The sequence below is a fragment of the Pan paniscus genome, chromosome 4, assembly GCF_029289425.2.
Source record: "Pan paniscus chromosome 4, NHGRI_mPanPan1-v2.0_pri, whole genome shotgun sequence".
Classification (NCBI taxonomy): Eukaryota; Metazoa; Chordata; class Mammalia; order Primates; family Hominidae; genus Pan; species Pan paniscus.
This window is the reverse complement of record NC_073253.2, coordinates 74,427,127-74,447,348: the sequence shown is the minus strand read 5'-3', so window position 1 is coordinate 74,447,348 and position 20,222 is coordinate 74,427,127. Positions and strand designations below refer to the sequence as shown.

Genomic DNA, 20,222 nt, shown 5'->3' with positions numbered 1-20,222 from the left:
TCACATGGTAAAATAGGTGGATAGGAGAAAGAGTGAAGAGTCAAGCCATTAATGCAATATCCTACAGTCATACATGAGGAAAGCTTAGGTTACATTTACAGAAAGACACAAATGTCACCTCCCTATTTGAGGAAGCTCTTCCTATCTCATCCATATTGCAGCAAGACTACAGCCACATGCTTTTCACTACTTTGTGAAATAAATTTTGTCTATATGTGTATTGAGAAACTTTAGGGAAGAAAAAGTATTTGGGTCATGCAAGGACTTCAATATTCATGGATCTGTTAATCTAATAGCAAAATTATAATCATTTCTTACTGAAATTGTTAACATTAAAAAAATACTGTTCTCTTCAGTGTGAAATGGAAGGTTTTCCCTTTGATATGATTGATCCAGTTGAAATCATATGCATATCTTTGGGCCAATAACAGTCACTAGGAAAATGCCATGAACTTATTGGCTTGGAAATGGCTCACCTTTTCCAGAACTGAGAATGAGATGGGTACCTGGTCAAAATAGGGGTGACAAAGAAGGAAGAAACTGAGAATGTTGGAGAAGAAAACAAGAATGTCTATCATCAGAACAAGGGTTTTTTTTTTTTTAATTAGAGAGAAAAAGAGGGAATATTAGAATGAGAATATGCTTAGAAAAAAGTTTGGAAGGCATTGCTCCAAAATGTTTTCAGTGGTTATTGGGGAAAAGAATGGGATGGTGGCGGATGCATGAAAGCAGGAAACTTCCTCTTATTTCTTTTGTCTTCTTTTTTTTTGAGGGGGGTAGTATATAGATGTGTATATATGTATACATACATATATATACATACATATGTATACATATATACATTCATATGTATACATACATATGTATACATATATACATTCATATGTATACATACATATGTATACATATATACATTCATATGTATACATACATATGTATACATATATACATTCATATGTATACATACATATGTATACATATATACATTCATATGTATACATACATATATGGGAGTATACATATGTATACATACATATATGTATGTATATATATTATTATACAAAATAAAAGTATAAATTATGTATTAATATAACTCTTACTTAGAATTATTATTCTCATTTTTTCTGTAAAATCTAGACTATAATAACCTTGATAGCAAGATTTTCTATTCTAGAGTCATAATCTGATTTCTCCCTTGTGATGTGGATAGTACAACAGTATATTTCAAGATTTCTTATCCTTCAGTATTTTAAGTAATTAATAAATTTCATCACAGTTTATCAAGGCCTTCTTATTATACAAATTGCAGTGACAAATGCTATGGAACAAGATGATACAACATGTTCCTACAAGTCACATCTCTGCTTCTGCACTTTATCTGCTAAACTGTCTTAGTGAAAAATCATATAATGCTGCCAAACGGGGCCCATATAAATTTGTTTTCCTTTATTTGTGCTTGACAGCATTCTTTTCCAATGCCCTCGATAACCATTGTCAAATACACTCACCTTTTACTCTAAGTCTTCCATTGAACCTTGGCCTTTCTCATTCCCAGAAAATAAGTTTGCCTATACTTTGAAAAAACGTAGACCATAATTCATGTTTTTGCTCTCATTTCCTATCTCCATCTGCAAACTCAAAACTGGATAAATTCCTGCCTGCTATTCCCCTAGTCTAAGAACAAGCTAACCCTTCATCTGTAGAAGACCAAACCAACCATTCATGCCCTTAACTCTATCTCTATCCATCTCTCTTCCTCCAGAACCTTGCTTCATCAGTCATTTGATCTCTCTTGTTTCTTTGCTTCTATTGTTCTGTTAATTGGCTTTTTAACGTCAACATTTTCCATTGTTTCCAAGTTTCCAGATGTAAACTTCAGAATCATGTCTGCTAGATTGAACTTCCATGAAGAAGTGTGCTATATTTATATGTTCAAGGCTAGATCCCCAGCACTTAAAGAAGTACTCACTGGTAGCACCTAATATTCGATCAATAAATATATATATATTGGTTCAATGAATGAACATCCAACTGCCTATTGGATTTCTCACTTAGATGGACGACAGATATCTCAAAACAGCTCTTCACCTATCCCACTGGCAGCTTTTCAAAGTTGCCGTTTTCCAGGTGTGGTAGAGAAGTTCCCAAAATTCAGTGGACTTAAGGGACTCTGAAAAGAAGGATGACCTGTGTGAACTCAGGTTACACACTTCCCGCTCCTTCTGCATTGGCTCTGCTTCATATCCAAGAACAACAGCACAGGCTTAAGTGGAAATGCCAAGAAAGACAGACTACATTTCTGCCAGCAAGCTTGAATGGGACAAGACTGCAAAATTTCAATGTCGGAGAAAATAAAGTAGTATTTCTTACACATCTGACTAATGGACTGTGATATAAAGATGCATATACACTTAGCAAAAGAGGCACAGAAATGAAAGAGCAAGTCAATTTTGCTGAAAGGTCGAGGAAAGCTTTGTAAAGGCTTTAACTTTTGAATAGGACCTTGAAATATGAGCCAGTTTAGTAAACAGTGATTTAGCTTGTTATTCTATTTCAGCCCCAGCTAAGTGTACTGCAATTCAATCCTGGCACTCACCACCCAGAGTTAGCAACACTCTTACAAGTTAAAGGAAATAATACTCAACAAGACTACTTTTACTTTAGAAACTTTCCTCTTACTTTGGGGGTCCCCAGGCTATCCATACTTCTTCTGCATTAGTCAGTGTTCTGTAGAGAAGTATAATCCATAGTGTGTGTGTATCAGTGGGGAGAGAGAGATACTTATTTTAACAAATTGGCCACATGATTGTGAGGGCTGGCAAGTCTGAGATCCGTAGAGCAAGTTGGCCAGCTGGAAATTCAGGTAAGAGCTAATGTTGCAGTTTTGAGTCCAAATTCTGCAGAGCATGCCAGGCAAGGTGGAAACTCTGGCAGGGTTTCTATACTGCAGTCTTGAATTTACAACCAGCTAGTAAGAAGTACAGGTTCCTACAACCTGTACTAATCCTATTAATGAGGGCTCTGCCCTCATCACCTAATCACATCCTAAAAGGCCCCACCTCTTAATACTATCACCGTGGAGGTTAGGAGTTCATCATATTAAGTTTTGTGGGGAAACAAACATTCCAACCATAGCAAGAGGTATATAAAAGCACTGTAAGGAGACAAACATCACCCCCAGGCAGGCAAGACAGGCCAGATCCTGAGTTGTTACAGGTAGTTTGACAAGCAGGAGTGGGGCAGGAGAGGGCTCTCCCCCACCCAGTAGAAACATCAGGTGATGTTTTGGCAATTATCACATTTTCTTTTTGAAAGTGATAAATTGAGAGCTGGCATCAGGGAGAGGCCATTTCCTGATGGTCTACACCTGTTGCTCTAAAGTGTTAATTGAATGCAGAAACCAAGGAGAAAGAACTTCCTGGGCATGCACAGTAAGAGACAAAATGGTGGAGTATGACCTTCCAGGGGCACACCACCAGAAAAGGGAAGAAAGCCTCAGATGGGCATGCATACAACTCCTAAACACACTATGCGTGCTCACCTCCCAAGGGTAAGGAGGGCACTGTTTATGCGGGCAGCTCATCCTAAGGGAAGAATCATGGGAAAGAGGCCAGCCTGCCAAGTCCTAGGATCAAGGTTAAACACGGTACTTGACCTTCAGGTGCCCACTTGGATCTCTTCCAAGTGAACTTTCCTTTCTTTCCTGTTCTAAAGACTTTCTAAATAAACTTCCACTCCTGCTCTGACACTTGCCTTGGTATCTTTTTGCCTTATGCCCCTCAGTTGAGTTCCACCTTCTGAGGAGGCAAGAACTGAAATTGCTACATACCCCTATGGATTCGCCATAGGTAACTAGGCTACCTTGCACTGGTAACATACTGATTTCATTAACATGTATAATCAATGAATCTAAAGTGTCCCTCCCACAAGTAGTTACTCAGCTATGACGTGCTGAAAAAGAAAGGTCAGGAAGGACATGTTTATTAGTCCCCTCTAGGAATTTCGGGAAAAGAGTGTTATGGTCTCACTGGCAAGATGAATGCATTAAACTGTCTGCCTAGTTTCATTAAATATTTAGTCTTCATACCCCTTGTTATGATTCCAGTTACCAAAGAACCTCATAACTATAATTTCTCTTCCAAGAAGAGGTCTGCCTCTACAACAAAAATGTTATCATTTACCATGTGAATAAATAACTTCGTCCTGACTTGTATAATAATGTGTCCGGAATTGGTGGGTTCTTGGTCTCACTGACTTCAAAAATGAAGCCGCGGACCCTTGCGGTGAGTGTTACAGCTCTTAAGGTGGCACGTCTGGAGTCTATCCCTTCTGATGTTCAGATGTGTTCGGAGTTTCTTCCTTCTGGCGGGTTCGTGGTCTCACTGGCTCAAGAGTGAAGCTGCAGACCTTCACAGTGAGTGTTACAGCTGTTAAGGCAGCGCGTCTGGAGTTGTTCATTCTTCCCGGTGGCCTCGTGGTCTCGCTGGGCTCAGGAGTGAAGCTGCAGACTTTCGCGGTGAGTGTTACAGCTCATAAAAGCAGCGTGCACCCAAAGAGTGAGCAGTAGCAAGATTTATTGCAAAGAGCAAAAGAACAAAGCTTCCACATTGTGGAAGGGGACCCCAGTGGGTTACCAATGCTGGCTCCGGCAGCCTGCTTTTATTCTCTTATCTGGCCCCACCCACATCCTGCTGATTGGTAGAGCCCAGTGGCCTGTTTTGTCAGGGCGCTGATTGGTGTGTTTACAATCCCTGAGCTAGATACAAAGGTTCTCCATGTCCCCATCAGATTAGTTAGATACAGAGTTTCCACACACAGGTTCTCCAAGGCCCCACCAGAGCAGCTAGATACAGTGTCAATTGGTGCATTCACAAACCTTCAGCTAAACACAGGGTGCTGATTGGTGTGTTTACAAACCTTGAGCTAGATACAGAGTGCCGATTGGTGTAGTTACAATCCCTGAGCTAGACATAAAGGTTCTCCAAGGCCCCACCAGAGCAGCTAGATACAGAGTGTCGATTGGTGCACTCACAAACCTTGAGCTAAACACAGGGTGCTGATTGGTGTATTTACAATCCCTGAGCTAGACATAAAGACTCTCCACGTCCCCACCAGACTCAGGAGCCCAGCTGGCTTCACCTAGTGGATCCCGCACTGGGGTTGCAGGTGGAGCTGCCTGCCAGTCCCGCGCCATTCGCTCGCATTCCTCAGCCCTTGGGTGGTAGATGGGACTGGGCGCCGTGGAGCAGGGGGTGGTGCTCGCTGGGGAGGCTCGGGCCGCACAGGAGCCCATGAAGTAGGTGGGAGGCTCAGGCATGGCGGGCTGCAGGTCCCGAGCCCTGCCCCACGGGAAGGCAGCTAAGGCTCGGTGAGAAATTGAGCACAGCGCTGGTGGGCCGTCACTGCTGGGGGACTCAGTACACCCTCTGCAGCCACTGGCCCGGGTGCTAAGTCCCCCACTGCCCGCGGCCAGCAGGGCTGGCTGGCTGCTCCGAGTGCGGGGCCCACCAAGCCCACGCCCACCCGGAACTCCAGCTGGCCCGCAAGCGCCGCAGGCAGCCCCGGTTCCCGCTCGTGCCTCTCCCTCCACACCTCCCTGCAAGCTGAGGGAGTGGGCTCCAGCCTTGGCCAGCCCAGAAAGGGGCTCCCACAGTGCAGTGGAGGGGCTGAAGGGCTCCTGAAATGCCACCAAAGTGGGAGCCCAGGCAGGGGAGGTGCCGAGAGCAAGCGAGGGCTCTGAGGACTGCCAGCATGCTGTCACCTCTCAATAAGACATAGCTTCAACTCCCCCCAGAAAGGCTTTATGTGGACATAGATTAAAAATTCCTAGGACCCATATTATAGAGGCAATAAAGGACGAGTTGCCTCTGTGTTGTAGCATAAATTTCAAGGCCTTGAATAAAGTCTTGAGGCCCAGGTGACAGGGTTTCTGATTGAAGAGTTGTTACTTTATATAAGTTGTTTACTTGGTTGCTAACATGGCTGAGGATGGAGAGACTTCAGTTTTGCACTCCTCCAAACTGACAAATATCTCACGCCACATGAGCTACTGAGATCACCAAGCATGCACTATAGGCAATGAAGACTACTACTTCAAGTGGCAGAGATAGCTAGTTGTTGACCAAAATAGTACTTTCTTTCCATGAAGTACATTTTCGTTGGCAAGAAGTTTTCCTGCAAGGACTATTTCTTAGCCACCCCTTCACCGACCTCCACAGTTAGCTGTAATCATGTGACTAGCTACCATCAAATGAAATTCAAGCATAAGTGACCTGTGTCACTTCCAGGCCAAAGCTTTTCAGCAAGCTTTTCAGCAAGCTTTTCAGCAAGCTTTTCAGCATTCTCAACTCCGTTCCTCTACAGTCACATGGACTCAGTGACTACAAGGTCCTAGAAAACAACGGAATCACAAGATGGAGAAAGCCTGAAACTGAAAACCACTACACAGAGGTACTGTTTTATGAATGAAAAATAAATATATATTGTGTTTGAGCTTTTATAAATTGAAATATTTATTTGTTATAGCACATAGCATTATTCTAACATACCATGAATATATCCTCTGTACTGCTTATATCCTCTGTACGTATATCCTCCATATGGAGAATAAACTATTAAAAGCATCCCTGAACTGAGAACTATGCTGTCATTCTCTCACATCCTCAAATCCAGATCAAGTTCTTTGATCTTATCAGGAAACCTGAGAAGTATATCCTCATTATAGTTGATCAGTGGCTTGACATTCTAGTTTTTGCATCAATTGCTATGAGCTTACTCAACGTAGGTCTTAAAGAAATGGATCTACTCTTGGAGGGCTGACAGATTCGAATCTTTGATGCTGGAAGGACTCCATCCTAGACTATGAGAAATTCTTCAACTGCAAATGTTATTTTTCATTTCTCTCCTACACATATACACATACCTGTGAGGTACTTTTTTTTTCTATTTCTTTCATAAGTTCCTGACTTTAAAGACAAAGGGATAGCCCAGCAATCAAAAAGCACAAACTATTATGGCCAGCCAAAGGTGGGCAAATAATAAGAAAAACACACTGGAAATATACAGGCAGGTATCACTTTACCACTCGCTACTCAAAAGTGTTATCTGAAGCCAGAGGCATAAACATCATAGAGAAGTTTGCTAGAGGTTGGCTGGGCGTGGTGGCTCACGCCTGTAATCCCAGCACTTTGGGAGGCTGAGGCGGGTAGATAACGAGGTCAGAAGATAAGATAGAGACCATCCTGGCTAACAGGGTGAAACCCCGTCTCTACTAAATATACAAAAAAAAAAAAAAATTAGCCGGGCGTGGTGGCTAGCACCTGTAGTCCCAGCTACTCGGGAGGCTGAGGCAGGAGAATGGCCTGAACCCGGGAAGCACAGCTTGCAGTGAGCGGAGATCGTGCCACTGCACTCCAGCCTGAGTGATAGAGCAAGACTCCATCTCAAAAAAAAAATTAAAAAAAATAAGTTTGTTAGAGGCAAAAGTTCAGTCCCACACCCAGACTTCTAAAAAGCAATGGGCAGGTTAACAAGTGATCTATGTGCTCATTAAAGCATGAGAAGCACAGCTTTCACCTTTCATCTATTTTCCCACACTTTTACCACTTTTCCAAGGTGAACGGTTTATAGGTGTGTGCCATCAAATTAGAGCTGCTTTTGTTACCTAAGAAGCAGTTAATAGAGGAGAGAAATCAGTCAAAAAAACCTGACATCACCTTTCTGGCGAAGGAGCCTAAAAGTGGGTTCAAAAAGATGAATTCCCCAAAACAGGTTTAAAGTCCTCCTCTCCAATTTACGCTAAAGCTCCAGAAAGCCTCTGAAGTTTGCCATAGGCACTTCCTTTTTCCCTTGCACTTCCTTTCCTTCTAATAGGTTGAACCAATAAGTGAGACCACTCCATGAAAGCCCAGCCTTCAACCAAGTGGGCCAGCTGAGCTCACCTTCCTTTTCCTACCAGAGGCACTTATGTCCCCTGTTTATGCACATGTGGAAATTTACATTAAAATCTGAAAATCGAAAAACACTCATACATTTCAGAATAAAATAAATCTTCTTTTATTTGTATTCACCAAAATTAAAATAAATAAGTTCAGGACATTTTACACAGTTAGAGGTTCCTCTAATCCCGGTATTATCACCTTCTGCTATGGAGTTCCAAGACTGTAAAGTGAAGGTGTGAGGGAGCAGCTACATTTACACCTATAAGAGGAATATCTATAACAACAAGCAGATTGTTTTACCTAGGAGCCACTTCCCAATATCACTTCATGGTTTTCTTTCTTTCTTTCTCTCTCCTTCTTTCCTTCTTCCTTCGTTCATGACTTAAAAATATAATCTCAGGCATTTATAAAAATGAACACATTCCAGATAATTAAGTAAGATGACCAAAGATCTATTTATTGCTTTTAAAATTCCAGATCCTTTAGGAAATTTAGTTTACACCTAATCCAAATCCATAGCTTGGAATTCTTTCAAACTTATTCCACTCTGGGAGTCCCTGATTTCCAAAAGAATTAATAGGCAAAATTATAATCTCCAAGATTTTGTCATCATCAAAATGAAATAGGCATCGGTGTCAATAGAAGCACTGACACCTGCATAATAATTCAAAAATTCTTCTTTTGAAACCTGAAGAAAAGAAAAAGGCAAGAAAAGAAAGAAGGAAATGATGTTAAAATATGTGAGTTATAGTAGAGCATTTTACATTCTCCAAGATATTTTCTATTGAGTGTCATTTGCCACTGTCAATCAAGCAGGTTCGAGTTAGGCAAGGAGAGCCTGGCTTGCCTGTCCCTGCTGAGGTGGCTCACTGAGACGGGACATGTGCAAGGGTAGCCAAAGATTCACCTGCTCACTGGCCAGCTACAGTTCCCTTGTGACCATCACTTTGTACATTAAGATAAGATTTCTAGATCTCTACTGTACTATCCAATATGGTAGCCACTAGCCACATGTGGCTATTTGAATTTACACTGATTAAAATATATATACTTACAAATATATATTAAAATATACATGTTTATAAATATATATTTTGTTTTATGAATATATTCATAAAATAGATTATGAAATATATTTTTATAATCTATATTATGAATATATTTTATAATATATTTTATGAATCTGTTCATGTTTTATATTTTATGAATGCATTCATATTGCATTCATAAAATGAATATGAATGCATTCATAAAATATAATGAAAAATTCAGTTTCTCAGTTGCACTAGCCACTTTTCAACTGTCTATTAGCCATATGTGGCTAGTGGCCATCATATTGGAGAACACAGATATAGAGCAATTCCATCATTTCAGAAAGTTCTGTGGGACAGCAGTGCTCTAGAATGGACATTGTGTAACCACTCTTGTGACTACACAAGACTACACTTATTAGCATTTTAGGGTGTAGAAATTTATAGCATAAATGAACAGATAAAAAGTGCTTTAGTGAAAGGGAGTCTACACCAAACACACAGGTAGGAATAGAACTAGAGAATGGGTACTTCCCAGAATCCTTGGGCACCCAGAAATACATGATGCCTGACATTCAGTGGCAGAGTGGAGAGGTACCAGCCCTATAGGAGGTACTAGAAGGCCAACTCTACCCACTTCTCAATTTGGCCAGGATACGTGTTAATATTTTAAGGTTGGACTTGTGCTTCCTATACTAGGCAATGAAGTTAAGACCAAAGATGCAAAGAGTAGGAATCAGCCTCTAAATTCCATCTCTCTCTCCTCCCTCTTAACCTCCCCAATTCCTTAATACCAGCATATACAGTCATACTATTCCCCACAGATCTAGAAGCACCACTCAAAAGCTGGGCATTCTGGAAACTTGCTTGGCCTGCTAGATGGAAGTAGTTCATCCCTGCAAGAAAGTAATATTAACATCAAATGTTGGAACTTTCATTCTTGGCTGTCAAAATAATAGTTTTATGAGTAATTATGTTTTACCCTTTTAAGAACATGAGCGAGTACAATGTGAGCAGGGCCTCATAATTTTCAAAGAAGAAATGTTATCACCTGTAACTGAAATACCACACAAATAACATTTTTAAATGATCCAAAAGCACCGTCAAGGAAGTATACTTTTAAAGAAGCATGATATGTTACATGTTTGCTAACAAGAATAAATATCTTTTGGAAACACTTTAAAACTGAAATAGCTAGATGTGTTTTTGTTTTGTTTTGTTTTGGTTTTGGTTTTGGTTTTGTTTTGTTTTGTTTTGTTTTGTTTTGAGACGGAGTTTCGCTCTTGTTGCCTAGGCTGAAGTGCAATGGCGCGATCTCGGCTCACTGCAATCTGCGCCTCCTGGGTTCAAGCGATTCTCCTGCCTCTCAGCCTCCCAAGTAGCTGGGATTACACGCGTGCACCAACACTTCCAGCTAATTTTGTATTTTTAGTAGAGACGGGGTTTCACCATGTTTGTCAGGCTGGTCTTGAACTCCTGACCTCAATTGATCCACCCACCTCAGCCTCCCAAAGTGGTGGGATTGCAGGCATGAGCCACTGCACACAGCCAGATGTCCTCTTTTGTTACAATAGTTGCTAATGCTTCAAACCTTAAATTAAATTAGAACCAAGTTAATGGCAAAGTGCTGTCTGATAATTTTAAAAAATGACAAAGCTGGTATTATAAATTAAATAATATCTAACTTTGTAACTGAAGAACCTTTCAATTTTTCGTCCCTAGAAATGATATTCCAGCTCTTGCTATTAAGCCAAGTTCTTGCTTTCAATGCATGTATAGCTTACCACTAGAAACACCTATAGCTTTTCAAATAAAATATTTAAAAATTTATATCATGAATATCATGAAAATGTTTCCTTATAAAGCAGAATGTTGTTTTCAGCTTCAATGTATATTCAATTTCTATTTTAAAATATTATCAAGATAGGATTTACATAATAGAAACACTTCACTATCTAGAAAACAGCTTGAGCTATAGTTGTCCAATAAATCATTGCCAATTAACAATTAACCTAGGACTATTTTAAAAGGTATGTGAAAACATTTTATGACTAGCATACTAATTATATTTATACACAAATAGCTCCAAGTACCTGTAAGATATATATGAATATATTGCAAATATATTTATATGAATGTGTATATGTTTTACAGGTACTTGGCCTATGTAGGCACAGCCCTTATAATCTTTGCATTGCTGACTTCCTTAACAACCTCCATCCTCTCTTTTTTCTGGTACAGATAAAATACAAGTAAACTTCCACTCAAACCCTGTCTAAATGATCTCAATTAGTAGAGCCTGAATTCTTGGTGATTTGCTATACACACTTAGCCACTTCAATAATAATCTTAAGTAAATGGATTTTGAGTAATATTGCTAAATGAGATTTTAAGCATGACTAAGTATGACATTTGTGGAAGGGGCTTTATTTCCCAGTTCCCTTGGAAACAAAAGGAGTGAGCTGGGTTTAGTAAGGTAATGGCTAACATTTGATAATAACCTGCGATTGTGTAGCACTTTATCCCATCAACAGGAAGCACTCTGAGACTCACTATAACTCTGGAAGGAGCAAGTCACTCCGCCATTTGTCATTTTCTCTCAATTCCAGGTCCTCATCCTGTTCTAAGGCTCTCTCGGGTTGTGGATTGTCATCAGTTCCACATGTCACCTAAGCGTTTCCAGGAGTTCAGCAACTCAAACCTTTCAAGTTTAAGATCAAGATGTTCCCAAGTCAATAGCAGGCTCTGAATGCCAAGTATTCAGGTCAGAAAAGAAAAAGTGATCCAAGTCTTTGAGCACAGGATAATAAACTACTATATACTCAGTTCTTGCTTCAAATTTAAAGTGCTTGATCTCTGAGTCACAAGGTCCCTGGTACATTTATTACAGGGTCTGGAGCAGAATGAAATTGGAAATGAATGACTGTTATATGGTGGCATAATGTAAAGCTGGATGTGATCCTTGGAGTGTTTGAGCTGAGTATCACACTTCTAGTGCTGGGAGATGGAGCTGGAAGCCCATGGTGCTCACAGGGACTTCAGTGAAACTCACATGGCATCAACAATGTTCAATGGCTGCTAGGATTTTTGAAATACCCCAGAGAAATGATAAATAAATTCCATTAGGAAGAATCAAAAGAAAATCTAATACAAAAGAAAAAAAAAGGCCATTACGTGTTGAGATTTTTTTCCCTGATGAACTCTACCTTTCTGGTCATTGCAAGGTCCATATTAAAACCTTGTCTACTGGTTGGTTGCTTATATTTTCAGTGGGTTTCACTCCTGAGGAGGTTCTTCCACTATACTTTGCTCAGGGGAAAAGATATGGCTTTGGCGAGGCAGGTGTGAGAATTAAACAAGAAGGTCATGCTGTTCTCAGAGAGGAAGAGCTGTTTCACCACAGCCTGTCACCACACCAGCTGAAATGGCAAAAAGAATTCTTCTCACACAGCAATGTTCTCAGAACCTCCATCAATCATTTGTTTATGTTTCTTTCAACATATCTCACCCATCACCTGTTTTAGAACATATAATTTTAGGGGTTAACTAGGTGAGTTTTATTTTTTCAGAATAAAAGAACTAGCTATCTCTATCGAAGTTACATAGTTTTCATATAAGTGACTTGGAGGAGTAAAATTATGCTGAGAAACATTGGCTTTCAAAAGGATCAGTTACACGAAACTCAATAACATTAAATGACAATCTGTCAGACTCCTGATGCTTTTGTTTTTCCTTTGAGTCATAAGCATTTCTAGGATGTAAAACTTTACTGCTTCATTCAATAGGATCTTAATTTAAAAGAACAATCAATAATCTCCAGGAAAGCAAGTCTGTTGACCAGTTTGGGAAATTGGAAAATATGAGGTTCTTCATTTCTGTACTCAAAATAGATATGCATGGTCGGGAGTGGTGGCTCAAGCCTATAATCCCAGCACTGTAGGAGGCTGAGGTGGGCAAATCACCTGAGGTGAGGGATTCGAGATTAGCCTGGCCAGCGTGGTGAAACCCCATCTCTCCTAAAAATACAAAAAATTAGCTGGGTATAGTGGCAGGTGACTGTAATCCCAGTTACTCGGAGGCTGAGACAGGAGAATCATTTGAACCTGGGAGATGGAGGTTGCAGTGAGCCGAGATGGCACCACTGCACTCCAGCCTGGGTGACAGAGCGAGACTCCATATCAAAAAAATAATAAATAAAAACAATAACAAAACAGATATGCATAAATCCAAAAAAGGTATACTACTCAGAGAAGGTTAATAGGATTTCATGAAGCAGAGGTAGAAGGGCCCCCACACACCATCTGTGAATACATCTGGTAAATTCTATCTCTCCACTTGATTAAACTTCAACATAGACTGCATCTGCAGGTAGTTTAGTGAGAATGGAAGTATTACCTACTTGTACTCTCATGGCTCAGTGAGACAATCTACTTTGGCCAAGAAAATTAAAGAGCCAACACAATTATCTGCCTCCAAATACAGAGAGGCATTTTCCTTGCATTGTCTTGATAGGCTGTCTATGTTCATGAAATTGACTACGTCACTCCCCGACACAGTGCCACAGAAAGGGCTCCAACTGTCCTGGCTTCAGAGGCTGAATGAGATTCTGGGAGGGGAATTTGGGTGCCTGTTCTTTCCCTCCCTCTCTACCCTCTTTGATCTCTTAACAACTGTGGGTTGTTAGTTTGGTTTGAAAGCCAATGGTTTTGCTTGCAATTATTCTAGTTCACTGCTCTGTCCCCATGGCCTAGAAAAAAAGCATGTATCTCAATAAATATTTATTGATGGGATGTATTTACACCTGCAAGCCATGATGTATGCCAAGTCAATCTGCAGCTACTTGGAGAACACCCAGCTCTGCCTTTGAAAAGCATGATTACGGTATGAAATGTGACTCCATGCCTGCTGTCAAACCATACGGAACAAGTACATGGTCCTCCAAAGTGCCATCTGTGCCTGGGAAGATCCTATCACAGTTTAAATCACTGTGAAAACCAGCCCCACAGACCAGCAGAAAGAATTCTGCCTCAGTCTACAGTTTAGTTTGCATAGCTTGCACATTCTGGGTTTCTCATTTGCACTGTGAATAGAATCCAAGTATGATGTGCACAGCAGCAGAGAGTCAGAGTCTCTGGCCATTCTTGCATGGGTTTGCCTTTGATCAAGTTAGAAATCCAAATTCAGTATTGTTATGGGTGGTTTGTTCTGACAAACTCTCTTTCTCAGAATGTTTGCATACATCATTCTTGTTTCATAAAAAGTTGCTAATTTCATTCTCTTTTCTTTGGCTTGTTTAATTTTCTATCTGAGGACCAGACCCAACAGGTGAGGTTTTCCTGAGGGATGTTTTGGCAACTTTTTATTGTGTTTTGTCTTCTGAACTAAGGGCTTATTTTTTAAATTGTAAACGGAGTAAGCTTTAAAATCTGTAAGTTAAATAAACAAAAAATATATCCAGAAGAGTGTTAGCAAATGATTTCTTTAAATGTCTCTTCTCTTTTCCTCCCACTCCTACTAGAAGGAGTAGAGCTAAATAATGCATAATTCCTGACTGTGCCAGAAGCCATAAAGGAGAATGAGAATTGGAGTGCAGTGACCCTTGACCATTAGGTTATTAGCAGATTTTGTTTCCAGAGGGTGAAAGGGCCTTGGTGGAACCTTGCTCATGGGCCCAGAACCCAAACCGCTAGAAGAGAAGCAACTAAATGTGACCAAATACACTATGAAGTATGGGTTATCTGAAATTGGATAGCTGTGCCCTGTGCCCCCATTTGACAGGAAGCAAAGTATCACTGGAGAAGACTAAGCTGATAGCTGCAACCTGGTCCTTGCTCAGAATCACATGCTCACTCTATAGCCTCAGTTAAGCTGAGGCATGAGTCATACCCAGAATCAAAGACAAGAATCTTTCTAGAGCAAAAGCCTTGAAACCCACCATCCCCAGGAAATAGGGGACCTCTCCTTAGCCACAGTCTGCAAGGCACAGGCTGCAAAAATACATGGATTTTTTTCTATACATTTCTTCACAATTTCTTCTGGTTTTCTACATAAGTCTACATATTTCTTCATAACACTTGGTATCTTTGGCCTAACCAACCTCTATATGAGCAGAGATAATAAATCCAATACAAAATCAAACTTGTGCAATTGTGCAATTAAGTAAAAAAACAAAAACAAAAACAAAACTAGTTTCTGGTAATACGGGGATGCACCATCCTCAAGAAAAAGTTGAGCATCTCAACAAGTTACTTAATAACTGCTATAATGCCTATCTAGCAGCACTAGTTTTCACATGTTTTAAATTAATACATATCCGAATCTCAACTTCCAAGCGTATGAAATAAAACCTAAACAGTGAATTGATACAAAATATGGCAAGTGTGTTCAATCCCTAAATCCAGAGCCAATTAGATATATAAGATCTTAAAGAAGACTATTAACCCAATCCTGTCTGCAAACTGGGGGATGAGTGCAGCTAAGGACAGAGTCAAAAGGAGGTATTTCACCCAGCAGCAAGGTGGGTGGGCATTGTCTCCAGCACCATAACCAGAGGCTGGTCACTGTGCTTTTATCTCTGGCCCCAGATACAGAAGACACAGAAGGAGAGCTGTAGTTTTCTTATCTATTTTCCAGCCTCTGGGCTATCTTTGCTTCTAGTAGCCTTTCATGGGCAGAGTCCTACACATCAACGATATGAAGCCAAAGCTTAGTGCTGGGAGGAGGAGGTGTTAAGCCATGAAGCATCAAGATGGAAAACCTGCTTTGGAATATTATTGTAATCCTAGTCCGTGTCACACCCAACCTCCTTGTGCTGGTGGGAATTTTTGTTTGTTTGTTTGTTTGAGACAGAGTCTTGCTCCAGGCTGGAGTGCAGTGCAGTGGCATGATCTCAGCTCATTGCAGCCTCTGCCTCCTGGGTTCAAGCAGTTCTCATGTCTCAGCCTCTGGAATAGCTGAGATTACAGGCATGTGCCACCATGCCCAGCTAATTTTTTAATTTTTAGTAGAGACAGGGTTTTCACCATGTTGGACAGGCTGGCCTTGAACTCCTGACCTCAGGTGATCCACCCACCTCAGCCTCCCAAAGTACTGGGATTGCAGGCGTGAGCCACTGCACCCAGCCCTTGCTGGTGGGAATTTCAACACAATTGGCAGAAAGCAGAGAGGGGAGAGATAAACATTCCACCAGGTGAAGGCTTTCTGGAATAGCCTGCCCACACACAGCACAAGATGTCCCAGATAAAATCTGAGCACCCAGCCCAGTTTCAAAACTTCAGCCACAGGAGTACCATGAACAGGCGTGGATCTACTGCTCAAAGAAATAGCCTCCTCTCTCACACCAGTCTTTAAAATGACTATTAAATAAATCATTTTGAATCTATTTGTCAAACTGCGGCTTCCCTAAACCCTAAGCAGTGAAACTCAAGATTTGCTTGTAGAAATTGAGGCTAACACGTGGTCTTCTTCTGGTCCCCAAATGAGACTGAAACACTTAAAGACTTACAATCAGTCATAAAAAGAGATATATTATCATCTCACCTAGAAAAGGATCATCTAAAAGGAGGTGAAGAAAAACTATGGGTGCATGGGTGAGGGTTTTAATTAAAATACTCAAGCTTTCATTAATGGCCAAGGGATAAAACCTAAAGTTGATTAGACACCTGCATGTATCAGCACAGCACAAGGAGCTTTACAGAGCTCATTTTATTTAAGTCCTATTTTAGAACAAAGGAAACAGTCTTAGGCAAGGCAAACTCACAGTTGGCTACTCAATGTCTTTTATTTCTGCCTGTTTTTTGGCCCCAGAAAATGCAGTATTTTGGCACAGAAAAAAACATTAGGATGAGTGTGAAATCAAATACGATTCTGGTTTTTGAGCTGACATTTAGTCATTTGGAGCCACATGGCTGTCCCAGGGCCTGGTCCCCAGGTCATGTGCTTAAAGCTTCCAGGCGGTTCTCATCATGACGATGAAGTACACATCAGTGTCAATGGATGCACTCACACCTGCATAGTAGTTCATGAACTCCTCAGGGGTCACCTGCAGTGGAAAAGTTAGAAACAAAAACGAAACTTTGCTTCTCACTCTGTCAATGGGCGCCCACCTTGTGCACCTGTAAATAGAAGGGAAATAGAGGATTTCTTTGTGTGTGTGATCATGGCTGAGGAACTGATCTAAAACAAAAGAACAAGTGAAGCTGAGGATGGTGTGAGAACAGCACCTAGGAAGAGAGAAAGAAAGTCTTGAAAGTTTCTAAGCCAACCTAAATGGAAAGTGACGCATAGGTTGTCATCTTTTCTCTGAGGGTGGGAGCCCGTCGGTTCAGATAAGGGAGACTGAAACTCAGAGTAAGAAGGAAGTGCTCTGCAACTGTAGTTATTTCTGTCTTTCTGTGACACGTCAGAAACAACATGTCATGTCCTTGTGTCAGGATAAGTGATGTTTTCCCTTTCCAAAAATGGAGTTCTCTCCTGTGGGTGAAGAAACAGATTTCTAGTTAAACGCTCCCAGGTTGCATGCTTTTCTAACACATAAATAACTCATTCAAGGCCCAGGGTGAATAAAAAGCTTACCCCTGCTTCATGCCTCCCACCCATCCTGGCTTCTCTCCACTCTACACCCATGACCATCTCTTTGAAATATTGACTAATGTGTTTATCTGTGTGGGGATTTTATATTACTTTCCTTTGGGGAAGGAGAAAAGACAGTTATTAGTCTTATTTTTAACAGGTCTAGATAATATGTACACTCTAATTTAATCATGTTGGTTGACATGATCAGTTGGGGACATACCTATGCCTTCCAAGAATCATAAGAGATGACTGACCCACTGGTCCTATTGAAATTATAAGTGACCAGAAAAAAAAAGTCACTGGATCCACAGTTGTCTTTCATACCACCCCTTCCCACTAAAAACATAAGGAAGGGCAGTAGAAAGAAAGGCATTTGAACTCAGCTCATAGTTGAACTGTAAATACACATCTACAATACATGCATAGAGCCTCTGTCAAAATTAGGATACCATTAGCATCCCCCTTTGTTGAACTTCTTTATTCCTCTCCTCCTTTGGATTCCTCAGCCTCTGCTTTTCAATTCCCTCATTAAGGGATTACATTAAGTTTCACACATCATTATTGCCCTCTTTCTATCTTTCTCATGTTGTGTGAGGTTCCAGGGAAATGTTTATCAGTGTGGGTCCACACCACCTGCATCAGGACCACCTGGGGTGTCTGTCATAAGCCTAGGCCCACAGGCTGTACCCCACACCTGCTAAATCAGAATCTCTGAAGCAAGTGGTTGTGGAATTTACTTCTTAAAAATCTAAACATCCCAGTTAATTGTTGTGCACACTACAGTAATTTAACTGGGAATATCAAAGATAATTAAGATAAAGTCTTAGTCCTCAAAAAGTTGCAGGCTGGTGAAATACTCCAACAAAGTAAGTGGATCATTTTACAGCAAATAGCAAGTAAACTAAAAGAGTTACCCACGAGACCCTGAGCCATTTTGACGGTGCACTTTACCGTGACAGTTTGAGGAACATTTTTTACAGCTAATTATTTTTTAATTAAAAATTATCAAACTCCTGATATTTTTAGTTTGTTATTGTTTCTATTGTCTGTTTGTTGGCCAGGGATGACAGCCATTGAGTGAGACTCCCTCCACGTCCACTGTAATAATCCTATCCCTAGCTTTTCTCTCCCACAGAAGTTGAAAAACTCAAAACTCACTTTCCCAGACTCCTCTGCAGCTTCAGCTTGGGATGGCCAAGTAATAGAGTTCTCACCAATAAGATACAAAGGAAATTTGACATGAATTTCTAGGGAAGCCTTTGCTTTCCTGATGCAGGCTCCAGCCCTTTCTCGTTCCCTCCTTCTCCCTCCTTTGTCCTGCTGCCTGAAACTCAGATGTGCTGGCTGAAGTTAGGCAACCATCTTGAGATCATGAAGGAAAGGCCAGGAAAATCACAAAGACCTCAGCTCTGCTCTCTTTAAGCCACTCAAGTGAGAACATCAAGTAGAATAAAAAATAAAACCTAATTTGTGTATTCCAGTGTATAATAAGATTTCCTATTTCTTGCGATTGAAAGCAAACCCTAACTGAAACACCAATACATGATTGAGACTGGTATCGTCACCCATCCTTCCATTCCAAACTCCCCCAATGGGATGGGGTGACCTGAGTTGAGTTGGCTCTGTTGGAGAATGGAGAAGGAATCCAAGATGGGCAAAAGATAAAGGAAGCATTAAACCTCACTTGGAAGTCAGATGACGTCAAGCCAGAGGTCAGAGCTAACGTATTTGATCATTTCGGAAAAAGCCATCAGTTACTCTTAGCTAGGTGTTTTCTTGTTTTCTGAGACTCAACTTATATTGGGAATGGCCTGAATCGCAAATTCTCTGATCTCCTGTAAATTTGCCCTCATGATAGTAAATTGTTGGTTAGCAATAATCACTATCCTTATTCATTTTATTTGACATTAGAAAAAAATGAGAGACTGGGCACTCCTACTTTTAGCAGGCCTCTTGACTAGGCTACCTTTATGTGACAAGATATATATCATATATACAAGGAAAGGTCCCAGATGGGGGTAATGGAAGTCACAATACAAGCCCTTTTTCTCAGCTCCAAATTCATCAGAAAAATCCTAAAACAAATCTAGGTTACTATTAATACATACACTCAGTAATATACCTAACATATTTTTAATTATTTAAAAATTTTTTATGAGATGGATGAGGCAATAGACTGATATTCCCTGAAGGTCTAAAGTCCTAAGAGGCTTTTTAAAAATATAGTGATGATAAAGTCATATATACACATGAAGAATTCAAAACTTAGATATTAAAGAATAAGAAGTAAATGTCTCACCAAATTGTGGTGGGGTTTAGTGATAGAAAAGGGGTAAGGAAAGTCTGTGTCACAGGTTATCTGATTGCTTCACACCTCCATCCAAATGGCTTCCGGCTGCTATGGGAGTCCAGTGAGGTATTAGTGCAAGATTTATGACATCAAATTCCGTGACTGCTGAAACTCCAGCAACCTTTATGGGTATTTGAGAGTTTAACCTAGATTATCAAGTTTGAACATTACCTTTAGCTAGGAGCTATGCTAAATTTTTTGCATTATTTTAAATTTTGTCTTATATGGGATGTTTTTAACCATAAATGAGCACACTGGCTTCAAGTACAGCTATGCTTCACCACAAGAAATCTTAATATGCAAAATAGTGCAATTTGCAAGAGGTAA

The 20,222-nt window shown here is 40.4% G+C and overlaps 1 protein-coding gene across 4 annotated transcripts in view; it reads right to left on the bottom strand.

Moving 5' to 3' along the window:
- Window positions 1-8,376: 8,376 nt before the first annotated feature.
- CAPSL (calcyphosine like) overlaps window positions 8,377-20,222 on the bottom strand; it is a 42,829-nt gene continuing 30,983 nt past the window's right edge. Inside the window, exon 4 of one of the 4 annotated variants that reach the window (XM_034960176.3) lies at window positions 8,377-8,628. In XM_034960176.3, coding sequence (XP_034816067.2) covers window positions 8,527-8,628 — 102 coding nt within the window. In that variant the 3' untranslated portion in view covers window positions 8,377-8,526. Of the gene's footprint in view, window positions 8,629-16,473; window positions 17,013-20,222 lie in introns of those variants that run through there. The other 3 variants (XM_057302307.2, XM_055112440.2, XM_003806660.4) reach the window with 3 other exon arrangements.